Genomic DNA, 14,887 nt, shown 5'->3' on the forward strand with positions numbered 1-14,887 from the left:
TGATTGTGTGATTGCGGGTGTGTTGAGGCGGTCTTGCTTTGTGCTCTATGCCAAGAGACCCAAGGCGGCCCGGATAGACTGAAGGCCCATCGGGGTGTACCAATGAGGCCGAAGCCTGGAGAACGGTCCAGACAGGCTGAAGGCCCGATAAGGTGGACCAGACATGATGAAGGTTCTGAGAGTGGGCCAGATAGACTAAAGGCTCGACGAGGGCGGTCCAGTCATATTGAAGACTCTATATGCATGTTGTTTGTTATGATATTGTTCTTATTTGTGACAACCCGAAATTTCTATTATGTACAACCATTCACTTCAATAGAAGTCAGAACAGTTTCTGCTAACTTTTGAGTTGTGTAGAGTCAGTTTGAGTGTTCCAAAGCCTATTATTGTAACAAATAACTGGAGAGATGATGCCCTAGGGTTTATTGTGCAAAACTAAAGTCTCAAAACTCCAAGAGTTTGGAGTTTACGGCCTAAACATGGAGTTTACGGCCGTAAACTCCAAACAGTATAAATATGACACTTAGTCATTTTACTCATTTATTTCACAATTTCAAAGCTAGAACATCAAATCCTCTCAAGTATCATTTGATTTTCCTTCTTGATCTTTAACTTTGTAAGTGTTTCTTGCCCTAATTAGTTGATATCTTACTTAATCTAGTGATCTTACATGATTTCATCCGTGAAATCATTCAATTTGTGTAGATCTTCAAGTGTTCTTAGTTTCACCAAGAACACCAAGAACACACACTAGTGTTCTTGGACTTTTAACACCCTTTAAAGCTTATCTATTGTAAGTACTCTTACCCTAGTGTGTTATAAGACTTGTTACACTTCTTAATCAACTAGAAAACACAAAGAAACACAAGATCAAAGGTGTTTACGGTCCAACATGTTCTTGGATCGTAAACCCTAATGAATGGGACATTGTGTGCCCTATTCCCTTACCAAGCCTTGGATACTAGTCTAGATCATATCCTTGATGTGCTTAGGACCTTAAACATCAAAAAGACCATGAACCATTAGAGTTTACGGCTGTAAACACATGGAGAAATGGTCCATGGGATGTAAACTCCACAAAGGGGTGAAGTGATGCCACAATCACTTCCAAAGGCTTAGACATGAAGTAGGAATGCTTCTTTATGACTTATAGGCTTCAAAACACAAAATGGTAGAAGTACCATGAGTTTACGGCCGTAAAATCATGGGTTTAAAACCGTAAACTCATAAAGAGTTTACCCTTGGACCCTAAACCCAAAAGCCAAGTCCTACAACCCTTAGATGAAATCCTTAGGACTTATAGCACTTAAATCAAGTGTTTTACATGTCTTAGGATGTCTTAACTTGGTTAATTAGTTGTTAAACGACTAACTAGATACATATATGTATTATTATATGTTAACTAGGATCCTTGTGTGTGTTCAAGTCTTCACTTGACACTCAACATCCTATACTATCCGTTCATCCAAACCACTCACTACAGGTGAGTTCATACCCCTTAATCAACCTTTTAAATGATTTTAAATGCTTTTATGGGGGGGGATACAAGTTGAACTATTATAATTATTATATCAATCACATGTGATTAATAACTACCAAACAAGTGGATTTCTTACTTTTCAAACTGTGTTATCAAACAAACTATTTCAAACGGTTTTATTAAACTCTTTTACATGTCAAATACTTTTATTAAACTTATATTCTGTTAAATGTGTATCCATATAGATATAGTTATATAAGTAGGATTGAAAGGACTTAGGACTGATAGCTCACCTTACTTCTTGTTCCTTGTTTGGTTGTGGACTTAGGGTATTCAGGTTATTTGTCCGAAGGTCGTTTGAATCCTAGTTATATATTATGTATATGTATATAGATATAAAAGTTCCTTCTTTCAATTCAATACCTTTGGGTAGCAAGGGTATACAAACATGTTCATACATACAAACAACATTACTAGTAAACTATAATAGGTATAGTTTAGGGAGATACTAATACTATTACTAGAACAGTGAAACATATAAAGAGTCAGTTCATACATGAGTCAATACCATGCAGAGAGAATATAACATACAGATAGAGAATACTATGATGAGAAACAAACAATACCATACAGAGAGAACATACAATACCATACAGAGAGAACATACATACATGTTAGACAGAGAGAGAACACATAATACAGCTAGCACATACATATACAAGAACATTACTACAGTTATGCGAGCCACGTAACGGGGCATAGCATCACCTGTCATGGCCCGTTTTGTATCCAGAATCTCCTTAAAATGGAGAGAGTTGAGTTTGTGTATAGATCTATACTGGATTGACTATCCTACACCTTGCTGCTCGCTACAGTGGGACTTGCAAGTCTACGGGTGCCAAACGTCATTTCTTTCGACGTCTTACATCGTCGGGTTTTTAGTCAGTAGTATGGTACATGCCGATCACATGGTACTCTAAATAACAATTGGTTTAAGGTAGTTAGTACAACAGTAGTCACTTAATACAACACTACAATACTATTTTATTTCCCCATTGCATTCACTTTGTGATCTTCACACAATGAACAGTAATGTAAAAACTATATTTTTGGTTAATGATAGTCAGATTTGGGAAAATACATACTCTTACAAGAGTCTTACATACAAACAGTTGATGCCTTGGTAGAAGGCTACTTTTAGTAGGAAACATAGGGCTTTCTAGGAGAGTTCAAACAATTACAAACTTATACATCACATACTTACAAAAACTTTCATACAAGCAATGACACTAATATACTTATGATCTCACCAGATTTAAAGTTGATAAACTCTTTCAAAATAGCTTGTATTCTCAGGTTACCAGTAGATAGGTACCGGTGCCAGGTTTTGAGAAGATGGAGCTTGTTCAAGACTCATCTTTTATTTTGATTCATATTTTTGGTGTCTATACAACTTGACAGAACACACTTGTATGAAATTATACAATTAATGCAATGGATGATGTTGTTGCTTGTTTACTACTTTGCATTGTTATGATACTGAACATGACGTCCTCCACCCCCGAACGATTCCGCCGTTCCGGTTTTGGGGTGTGACAGATTGGTATCAGAGCATTGTTTATAGTGAATCGAGTATATCAACCCATAAAAGATATACGAACTATAAACATAACGGGACTAAAATACTCTGATAAAGAGTTACTTTTAAATAATAAAATATTTAACCAAGTATACATACCTGCATTCATACTAAAATCAATGTCACTAGGACAGAACAAAAGTATTACGATTGTTGGGCAACACAAGTAGACTTAGAGACATATAGTCAAAGCTGGGAAGTTATAGCCTGATCAACTATATTATTTGAGGATTGACTAGCATGTGCCTAAGGGTGGTTGTGAGGTTGCAACAAGTCTAAAAACTTACCAACACTACTACAATGAAAACATTAGAACAAAACATAAACTTAAAATACTATAGGAGTATTTTGTGTTACTATAACTATTTATCTGAGAACTAAAGGTCTTTATTAGTATATCAATAGTTGTTGAGTGGATACGCTAAGGTTATATGTATCTAGGATATCATAGACTTAGAATCTGTGATCTTTGCTTTACTTCCTGTTCCTTGTTTGGTTGTGGACTTAGAGTTAGGGTTACTTATTCGAAGGTCTATCTTGTCTTGGTTACATATGATTGGTATGCACTACGCAAATGGTGAAGTAACTGATAAAGATCATCTTATAATTATCTAATTAGTGCGTCTATTTAGTTATTTCTTTATCCCTTTTCTCGCGTAGATATCATGGCTGGATTTTATATCCCCGGAGACCCGTACTACCCCAACAATGACAATGCAGGATGGCTGGGAGAAGATCCAGAAGATGATCACCCAATTCCATTGGATGATCACGAAGCTGAAGGCTTTTCTGATGGATCTGACTCAGAGCCAGAAGTTAACAACCAATCCCCAGCTGCTCAAAACCCAAAACCTCGTCCAACATTTCAAGGACCCACACCTATGTAGGCCACAAACTTGAATAAATGGAGTTAGGATCAGGGTCAACCCATTCCCTACAATGGAGACAGAAGCTTCTACAACCTCACAGGGTCCTACCCATCATGGTTCGTAGGATTTCTCGGAACACCGAACAAGGTCGAGCAACTATCGACCGAGTCGTGGAGATTGACGCCAACTCTAGCGTTAACACAATCCGCATTCGCCAGCTAGAGTCTGCTAATGAAAGTACTCAGGTCCGCAATGCAGCTCTGCAGAGGGAACTTGCTGAAACCGAAGCTGAAGTCAGAGAACTTCGAGCTCAGCAAGCAAGATCTGATAGGCGCGTGAGGGACATAGAGCGCCTTCTGTCGGATTCAAGGAATCACTCTAGTAGTTCTCGTCGCCGATAGAGTCTCATCGACTTCTCTTTTGGATATAACCTAGTTTATGTAAAAATTCTAGTCTAATTTCCTATCTTTGTAAATCTTAGACCGGTTAGGTCTGGATTAGGTCGTAGTTCTGTTAAAATTTTTCCTATCTTGGTTGATGTAAGACCTACTTCTAGGTCATTTTTTTCCCGAACTTGTTAGATATGTAATACCAATATTATTAACAGATACCTAATCTCATGGAAATTATTATCCAAATGATATCATCTGTTAGTACTAGATCTACATTCAATTGTGTTGTTGGGCTATGGAGAGTTAGTCCATGAGTCGTTCTCATCAAACTTTCCCTATTAAATTCTTATCAATATCTTCATCTTTCTAAACTTATATTGAAAGATGCCTCCACGTCGATCAACAAGACGCGATCCTCCGATAACCGTAATACCACCTGCTCCTCAAATCGATACGGCAACTCTGAATGCTGCTGTAGCTGCGGCTGTGGTAACAACCATGGCTTAATATCGTTCTTCTGGTTCCACTGGAGGAGGAACCTGTAACATCCCGGAATATCAAGAGTAGAGTTGAAGGGCTAAATGTGTAAATGGGAAAGGGCAACTCGGCGAGTATGGTCGCGACTCTAGTCGCGTGTTAAGTGACCAACTCGGCGAGTAGCATGGATGGACTCGGCGAGTTGGTGCTGAGTGGAGAAAACCCTAATTTGAGGGGTTAAGCCCTATATAAAGAACATCATATCTTCTCCCCAACCTCTTTACCATTCCTTGAGTTCCAGAAGCCCTAAATTCGTGAGGAGACCCCATTGTTGAGTGACTTAGAGCTTGGAGAAGGATCTTTGGTGCTTTAAGCTTGAAGATTGGAGGCTTGTATCAGGAAGCTTGGGGAGATCAGGAATCTACAGTTGGTTGGGCTCATTCTAGGGGTAAGGAACCATTTCCGTAAGCTGTTTTCTTCATGGGTTCATGTATGGTGGTTGATATGACATCTAAATTGAGATAGAAGCTTGGATCTGAGGATGTTACTTCAGATCTAAGCTTGTGATGGTCCTATATGTCATAAAGTACCAATTCTTGAGTGGTTGGTGAAGCTCTTTTGTCCCAAACCCTAGCCCTAGAGTGTAAAATGCCTAGATCTCTTTGGATCCACGTAAAGTTTGCCGCTTTACGTGATGGATGGCTTTTAAAAGAGTAGATCTATGGTTTAGAGCTTCTGCATGGCTTGGAAAGCCTCTGTATGGTTTCAGATCTAGGGGTACTCGGCGAGTCACAAGGGTGTACTCGGCGAGTTGCTTGAAGATAGGCTGGAAGTCGACGAGTTGGAAGAACAACTCGGCAAGTTGGTTGAATATGAGCAGGAACTCGACGAGTTGGAAGAACAACTCGACGAGTTGGTTGAAGATAGCCTTGGACTCGGCGAGTCTGTTCTTGGACTCTGCGAGTCTGGTCGTGAGGTCCTAACCTTTCTTCTGGTTGAGCTGTGAATCGGTGAGTCAAGGGATGACTCGGTGAGTCGAGTGTGAAAGGACTCAGAGTTGTTGGACTCGGCGAGTCTCGGGGTGACTCGGCGAGTTGAGTCGCGGATTGGGGAAGTTCTGTGCATGGGGACTCGGCGAGTCATCGGGTTGACTCGGCGAGTAGATTCATTCAGGGGTTGACTTTGACTTTGACTTTGACCAAGGGTTGACTAGTTGAATTCCAGGGGCATTTTGGTAATTGTTGGCTTTTGTTTTGAGTTCAGAGTTTTGGTGTTGGCCAGTGTTGGAGATCGTATCAGTGGTCGAAGCAGCTTGGGTTTATCTGTTTAGTCGGCAGTTGCGAGGTGAGTTATCCTCACTATATCAACAGGGTCTACGGCACCAAGGTCGGCCCTTTATCGGATTGTGATCTAGGTATCGTTGCTATGTCATTGCTTTTCTATGTTGCATCCTGGTAGTTAGGATGGTATATGTTAGAGACCTGGTTAAGGTCGGAATCCTGGCATATAGGATGATGCTATGCTAGTGACCGGTTAGGTCGGTATCCTGGTTAGGACGATGATATGTTATGTGATCTGCTAGATCGGCTTGTTGACTATGAATTGTTATATGATTGTATGTTTATGTGAACATGGTTGTTGGACTGGGGTTGGGTTGAGGCGGGTCCTGCTTTGTGCTGTAGGCCAACATACCCAGGGCAGACCGGTTATCCCGAAGGCCCAACGAGCGATCCGGATAGGCTACAGGCCCCAAGAGGGCGGACCAGACGTGCCAAGGCTCGGAGAGTGGACCAGACAGACTGAAGGCCCAGTGCGGGTGGACCCGTCATACTGAAGACTCAGAGAGTGGACCAGGTGGATTGAAGGCCCGGTGCGGGCGGATCAATCACACTGTAGACTCGATGTATATGGCTAGACTCGGAGGGTGGACCAGGTGGACTGTTGGCCGGTGCGGCGGACCAGTCACACAGTAGACCCGAAGTGCATGGCTGTTCTGTGATCTGTTATGTTATGGCATGTTATGCGTGTATGGTATATGTGGTTGGTATTTTGGGGATATCTCACTAAGCTTTCGGGCTTACAGTTGTGGTTTAATGTTTTTTAGGTTCTTCAGGAGACCGTGGCAAGGCAAAGGCGTGATCGTACCGCTCCTCATGATTATGTTTTGTGATGTGATTATGGGGAATACTCTGAAATAATTGTATTGAAAACCTTTTTGTAATAATTTTATGAAATCGGGTTGTTTTTGAAAAAGTTTAAATTGGTTGGAATTTTATGGTCGTTACAGAACCCCTATTCAATCTACTCATAGTGAAGCTCTTGTACGCTTGAGAGAGTGATCCTATAAGGACTTCACTAACTGCAAGCCCAAGTCCTTTAGAGGGACTGGCGAAGTCATTGCCCTCTCGCAATGGTTCGAGAAGACCGAATCGGTTTTCGAAATCTGCTCCTGTCCAGAGGGGAGCAAGATCAAGTTCTTTGCTTGCAACTTTGAGGAGAAAGACCTAACATGGTGGAATAGCCATGTCAAGTCACTATCTCTAATAGTGGCTAATGCTATGGGTTGGGAAGCTCTGAGAGAGCTAATGATCGAAGAGTACTGCCCGAGGGGAGAAATCCAAAAACTGGAGGAAGAACTGTGAAGCCTAACCATGAAGGGCTCCGACATAGTCTCCTACACCGCCAGGTTCTATGAACTGGTGGCCCTCTGTCCCAACATGGTTCATACAGAGGGAAAGAAGATTGAAAGATACATATGGGGGCTGGTGCCTCCATTCCAGGGAAATGTTTTGGCTTCAAACCCCACTACATTCGATAGTGCCAAGCGATTGGCACAACGGCTAATAGACCATGGGGTTCGTACCCCGGCCGCAACAACAACCCTGGCCATCTCAGAACCTTCCAAAACCACTGATTCCAAGCGGAAGTTCTGGGATGACAAAAAAAGAAGAAGGCTGCCAAAAAGCAGCAGGTCGTGGCAGTTCATGCTGCGATAGCACCTGCCATTGTTGCTCCGGTAAAGTAGTACGCTGGAAGTTTGCCTAAGTGCAACAAATGCAACTCTTACCACACGAGAGCCTGCCGGGAAATGCAGTCTTCAAACTGCAACAGGAAGGGGCACACAGCCCGTTTCTGCAAAGCACCGGCGAGGCCACTCAACCAAGTTCTTGACACAGGAGTGGGCCAATCTTGCTACGGTTGTGGCGAGGTGGGCCGCTACAAGAGGGGCTGCCCTAAGGCAAGTAATGCAGGTGGAGTAGGAAGGGTTCTGGCCATAGGCCACGAGGAGGCGGTTGCCAACCCCACAGTGGTCATTGGTACGTTTCTCCTCAATAACTCTTATGCATGCATTCTGTTTGATAGTGGAGCGGAGAGGAGTTTCGAGAACCAAAAATTTGCTCTTTTACTTAAGCAAAAATCATGAGCTCTTAAAGAACCGTTCACTGTAGAAATGGCTAATGGAAAGACAGAGAGCACTAGCAGTATATACATAGGGTGTACCTTAACACTAGATAGCCATTCATTTGCGATCGACCTCATGCCGGTCTCAATTAAAAGTTTCGACGTCATTATCGGCATGGATTGGTTGAGTCTTCATCGTGTCGACATCATGTGTTACGAACATGGTTGCAGAAATCAGGATTAATCGACGATTAATCGTGGATTAATCGCTTGGCGTTCTCCAACCGTCGAGGATTAGGGCATTAATCGGAAATTTAGGATTCATCGGGTTTGGCGGGATTCATCGGCCTTGGCGGGATTAATCGGTCAACAAAAGTCAAAAAAGTCGAAAAAATTCAAAAAAAGTTAACAAAGTAAAAAAAATGTCAAAGAAATTCAAAAAAACACCTTTTTTTTACTCCAAAATTTTCAAATTTTTAAAATTTCAAATATTATATCAAAATGTTCATATTTTTGTATTTCCAAATTTCCAAATTACATTTTTTCTTATTTTCTAATTTTGAAGTACTTGTTTTTCTTAAGATATATAAATATTTAATTAATTTTAATATTTTATTAATAATATATGGTCCCCGATTAATCCTCAATTAATCCCCGCTAAAACCGGTTAATCCCTTAACACCAGTCGACCGTCGAGCTACCGTCAAACGATTTTTACAACCTTGACGATAAGTAATTATAATCAATAATTTTAAAATAGGCAACATTATACCTGTTGAATTCATCAAGGTTGGATATCAAATTGAAATACTCTTCTATAACAGGCCGTTTAGGCAACCGCTCATTGAAAACCTTCTTTAACAGGTATAAGATACATACAAAGACTGCATCCTCGTCCAATAACTCATCAAGTGATTGTTTAAACACCTTAATAACATCGTCTAATTTGGCCGAGATATTCCTCGAGATCATAGGAAAGGCACGGGGAATCGTAACACCCAATCTCAAAAACCATTTCATGTACTTGGCTTTTGGGGGTCGGTGACAACTTCGTGGAAAAAGACGTAATGTAGAAGTAAAAGATCTCTACCTATATTAGCAATGTCTAACCACCTCCCAAAACATGTATTATGGAACATGGTCTCGCATTCGGGTCTATCTCTGAATGTCGCAAGAATTTTCCCGCCGATTTTGGGTTTACAAGAGAGTGTAACGAATGCATCAAAAATCATGTCGTGCTGCACAAATAAAAAAGGTGTTATCACTTCATTCTGAAACGAAAATGACCAATATTCCAGACCAGTTCTGGAGCAGTTTCAGACTAGTTCCTCATGTTTCGGATTAGTTCATCGTGTTTTGGAACAATTCCTCGCATTCTATAGGCTTCCGGAATGAACTTTTAAGATCCATAACACTACATTTCGATGTAAATTAATAATACCTAAACAGCTAAACTACTATTCGGTTGGTCCTACAATAATGATATCTTTAATTTAAATTCTGAAGCATTTTCAGTTCATTCCGGATGTGTTCTACGCATTCCGGAACAATAACTATAGATGAATAGGCACCTTATACAAACAAGTAAACCGTGTAAAGAGAAAGCGAAGAACATACTCGTAAAATAATGGGGTCGTAGTGCTCTTCTTCAATGACGAAGTTGCGTGTCGGAGACCGGACTTGCGTGTCGGGGATCGAAATAACGATCAAAATTGAAAGTCAAAAGATCCGAAATTGCATGTCGGAATCGGAATCAAAAGTCAGAGCAAGATCCAGAACTCGCCTCCAAAATTTTCAAATAATACTCCGGAATTTTTTAAAAACACCGAAAAATGATTATATTATTCAATTTCCCTTTAAAAAAATTGTATTATATCAATAATTATCAACTTTAATCGACGAACCAAAGTTAAGAATGGGTTACTCATGCATGGTTTGAACACGATTCCCCATAATAATTGTGTATTTAAACTTTTATTTGACTAATTCATATTACGAACAATAATCCAAATGGTTGACCTTGATAAACAACAAGAAAGTTGACTTTTATGACATTCCAAGATTGTTGAGGGGTGTTAATGTAATGTTTTTAAAGTTGGAGGTCAAGGTCATAACATTTATGTTTCCGTTAAGTGGGCCGAAATTATCTGTGAGCGACGCGCACAAGTTATGTATGTACCCAGTCCTTAAAACGACGCGTTTCCTTAACTCGCCTTGTTTTCCTATTTTGACCTTTCTGCCCCTCACCTAGGTCCGTTACAAAATAATAATCCAATATCTAAAATACTTTTTTAATAACAACCAGTGAATTTATATTTTATTGAAAACGTTTATTTTTTAATAAGTACAACTTTTTTCAATTTTGTTCCATCTGAAAATAAACACAAACATTTTTTGCATTATATTGATTATTTAATCATAATCAATATAAAAATACAATGTTTATTATAGCTCCAGATTTATTTTAACTCCATCAATATTATCTTTATTGTAAAAATTGATAAGTATATATTTTGTGTATAAAACTTTATATATTTATAGACCACTTGAAACTTTTACTATCTGTCCATAATGTTATTCAAATAACAAAACTTAGTATTCTGTGTCTTTTAGCTTATCATGTAAAATATTTAATTTGGATATCTATATATAGTTGTTGTTTTTTTACCTTAATCTATACATAAATACTAAATGAATTACTGTTCTAAAAACACAACTTAACGGCACGGTATTAAGGCATTAACTTTTTACATATTTGTCTTTTCTGTCTTGTCTTTTACTTTTAACATCTTGCATGTTAAAACTAATACATAATTTTAAATTTTATGAATATTATGAAATTTGTCTAAGGATAAAATAATTATTTAGACTTAATGATTATTGAGTTTTAAAAATCAAACCTCATATACAATATGTTATTCTGACAATGATCATTATTTATTTAGACGTTTTTCTTGTTAAAAACTTAATTTTTTTAACATAGTTATTTAACTTGTAGTGGAAACGATGACTGAAGAACAAGTTTTTATTTGGGATTGAAAATGTCTAATGGCAAGGTTAGTTTTGTCAATTCAAAAAATATTTTAATTAATTATATAATTTCAAAGATAATTGGGGGGTCGACAACCAAAACGGCTTCTTGTAGAGCGATGCACAACTGCCACCCGTTAACCAGAGAAAGAGAGAGAAATCCAAAGAAAACAATTCCTTCTCACACGCAGGCTTAAGGCTTTCTTTCTCTCTTTCTCTCTCTCTAAAAAGAAAATACTAATACACCTCACAACAGCTTTTTCCACATCCCCTATGCTCTTGCTCTAATCTTTCTACATTTCTTTCTTTTTTTCCATTTGGGTTTTTGTTTCTATTCCCAAATCAAATCTTCCCGTTTCTTTGCAACGATATAGGGTTATCTACTTCTCCGGTTTCTCTCACTCTCCACCGATAAAGAAGAATCACTCGTCTTCTTCCATTGAGATCTTACGGGTGCGAAAAAGTTCATTCATTTTTTTTTATTGATTTGGGTCTACCCTCGATTGATTTGAGGGTGATCTGTTTGTTTAATCGATTGGGGGGAGTTTTAGATTTGGATGACGTCTACTTTATCAAAATATCTCGATAAAGTCTATACGATGGCAGAAGGGGGATCTCGTTATTGCTCTAAAAAATCTGACGATATCTGTGGTGATATTTGCGATGAGGTAATTTATATTCCTTTTTCTCAATTCGAATTAGTTTCTGGGTTTGATGAATGCATTGTCGGCTTGGATTTGCTGATTTCATCGTTGGTTTAGCCGTTTAGGTTTTACCTTTTCGAAATCCGGACCAAATCAACTTTTAATGTTTTGCTTTATTTACAAATTCGGAAATTAGAATTTTCTACTTTCAAATCGTTATCGTTGAAATCGTAACCTTTTTTGTTTTCCCCCTTTCGTTTATGGTCGTTACGAGCTTCAGTCTTCTAATTGAAAATCGAACGTTTTGATTTGCAGGATTCAGGAAAGCCTTCCACCATGGCAAGATTACGATGCATTCTACGAGGACTCGAGCTCAAAACCATCATCTTCCTTTTCGTAATGGTCCCAAGCATCATCCTCGGTTTATACATCCACGGACAAAAAGTCTCCTACTTTTTACGACCCTTATGGGAATCACCACCAAAACCCTTCCACGAAATCCCCCACTACTATCACGAAAACGTATCAATGGAAAATCTCTGCAAACTCCATGGCTGGGGCACACGAGAGTTCCCAAGGCGTGTATTTGATGCAGTATTATTCAGTAATGAAGTCGACCTTTTAACAATAAGATGGCACGAATTATACCCTTATGTCACCGAATTTGTCCTCCTTGAATCAAACTCCACATTCACAGGAATCCCAAAGCCTCTAGTGTTCGCCAGTCAACAAGATAAGTTCAAATTCGTGGCCCCACGTTTAACATATGGTCAAATTCCAGGAAGATTTCAAAAGGGTGAAAACCCTTTTGTTGAAGAAGCATACCAAAGACTTGCATTGGATTTTCTCTTGAAGAAAGCCGGGATTCAAGATGATGATTTGTTGATCATGTCAGATGTTGATGAGATTCCAAGTCGACATACAATCAATCTGTTGAGATGGTGTGATGACATCCCTCAAATTCTTCATCTTCGATTAAAAAATTACTTATATTCGTTTGAATTTCTGTTGGATAACAATAGTTGGAGGGCATCTGTTCACAGATATCAATCGGGAAAAACAACGTATGCTCATTATCGACAATCTGACATAATGTTGGCGGATGCAGGGTGGCATTGTAGCTTTTGTTTTCGCCACATCAGCGAGTTCATCTTCAAAATGAAAGCTTATAGTCATGTCGATAGAGTGAGGTTCAATAAGTTTTTGAATCCTACGAGGGTTCAAAAGGTAATTTGCAAAGGGTCGGATCTTTTCGATATGCTTCCGGAAGAGTACACGTTTAAAGAAATCATCGGGAAAATGGGACCCATTCCACATTCCTATTCAGCTGTTCATCTTCCTGCACATCTTATAGAAAACGCAGATAAATACAGATTTCTTTTACCTGGGAATTGTATAAGAGAAAGTGGGTGATAATTAATGTCTTCTTCTTCTTCTTCTTTTTTTTTTCTTCTTCTTCTTCTTCTTCTGTGTAAAGATTTGAGCTTTGAAGTTGAAAGAGGTGGTGTCTTGCAACTTTGACCAAACAATAGTCAACTCTGGTATGTGTTTTCTTGCTATTGTTTAGTGTGGGGCCGGATGGGTTGATGGAGTGTACATAGTGATGTTTATCTTTTCGCTTGTTTATTGGTAGAAGAACTTTATTTTCAGAATCTTGGCATAGTGATTTGCTGAGTTTTTGTGGGTTGGAGGTTGTGCTTTCATGGAGATGAGATTCATGGGGTTGTTTGTTTAAAACTTGGCAATGGTCATGAGAGATGTTTTTGAGGTTTGTTTGCCTTCCCTCCCCCCAGAGAGATAGTTAAGTTCAGGAAGTTTCGGGATTCTGTTATATTAGGAAATTTTGAATCTGAGACTTATATGTTATTAATAATTATTATTATTATTATTCAAGTTTGTGTTTAAGTTTTAACTTTGTATCTTGGGTTGTGTGGATTTTGAAGATGGTGGGATTGTGTTTTTAGTTCATGTGGAGTGTGTGAAGTTGATTTTACATGGAAAACACATGCTAATCATGAATTTTGGATGATTAAAAGACAGTTTGGAAGTGTTCTAAAGATCTAGATACATCTAGAAGAGCATGGAGTTTATTTATTTATGTCTGATTGGCTTTTGGGTATTCATTCTTTCATGTGGCTTAATTCTTTAAGTCTTTGATCTTTTATTGGACCATTCTTAATTAGTTTTCTTTCAAAGCTTCTTAATTTGTCAAATGTTTGGTTATTAATCAAAGAATCCTGTTAAAACCGAATGTTATGTAGCCAGTGGTGGTATACTTTTGACCTTGATCGACTCCAAGCGATCTTTTGATTCACTTTTGATCCAGATTGAATAGAGCAAAATTTTAAAAATCAAACGAATTTTCGAACACCATGATGATTGATGAGACAATTGTGGGATATTTAAAGGTGACTGATAATTAGACACCTAATTGTATTATAATGTGGCAATTGATTTTTTTTCTTCATGTTTATGATTAATCTGATCAATATCTTATAAACAAATGAATATATTGGTGGAATCTTTTGCAAAAGTAAACATGAAAAAAAATAAAGTGTTGCACTCGGTTTGAAAAGTCTAAAGTGTTACTGAAAAGTAAATAATAAAAAGTTAACAATTTTTTTTGGATGGTTTGATGAAAGGTGAACCATTGCCTCGTTTCTTCTTGAAGAAGATAACTACTTTTAACTGACGATGACGACGATTGACGACATTACTCACTATTTTTATTACTTAATTGGTTTATATTTATTAAAAATAAAATTTCATTTACTTTATTTAATTTTCAATAGTTTATTTCATTAGATGTCGTGTTTCACGTTTTGTTTAGCATGTGAAATATGTTTTACTCATAATCTAACTATAAAATAATTACTATATTTGTTGAAATGCACAAATAGGGTATCTTGAAAACCAAATAATGAGTTTAAGGGTTGGCTAAGCTTTACAAAAAC

The 14,887-nt window shown here is 38.3% G+C and overlaps 1 protein-coding gene across 1 annotated transcript; it reads left to right on the forward strand.

Annotated features, from left to right (window-relative positions):
- The first annotated feature begins 11,408 nt into the window (after window positions 1–11,408).
- Window positions 11,409–13,845, forward strand: LOC145092011 (uncharacterized). The gene is made up of 2 exons (XM_079029881.1): window positions 11,409–11,957; window positions 12,249–13,845. The coding sequence occupies exons 1-2, from the start codon at window positions 11,847–11,849 to the stop codon at window positions 13,344–13,346; spliced, it is 1,209 nt and encodes a 402-aa protein (XP_078886007.1). The 5' UTR covers window positions 11,409–11,846; the 3' UTR covers window positions 13,347–13,845.
- Window positions 13,846–14,887: the final 1,042 nt, after the last annotated feature.

This window comes from Lactuca serriola, chromosome 3, assembly GCF_051521515.1.
Source record: "Lactuca serriola cultivar US96UC23 chromosome 3, Lser_US96UC23_V15, whole genome shotgun sequence".
In the NCBI taxonomy this organism is placed as follows: Eukaryota; Viridiplantae; Streptophyta; class Magnoliopsida; order Asterales; family Asteraceae; genus Lactuca; species Lactuca serriola.

What these genes read in the sequence shown, in the direction of transcription:
- LOC145092011 (XM_079029881.1), top strand. Translation starts at nt 11,847, where the DNA reads ATGACGTCTACTTTATCAAAATATCTCGATAAAGTCTATACGATGGCA. An exon ending in GTGGTGATATTTGCGATGAG is followed by an intron (nt 11,958 to 12,248) that starts GTAATTTATATT and finishes TTTGATTTGCAG; the next exon opens with GATTCAGGAAAGCCTTCCAC.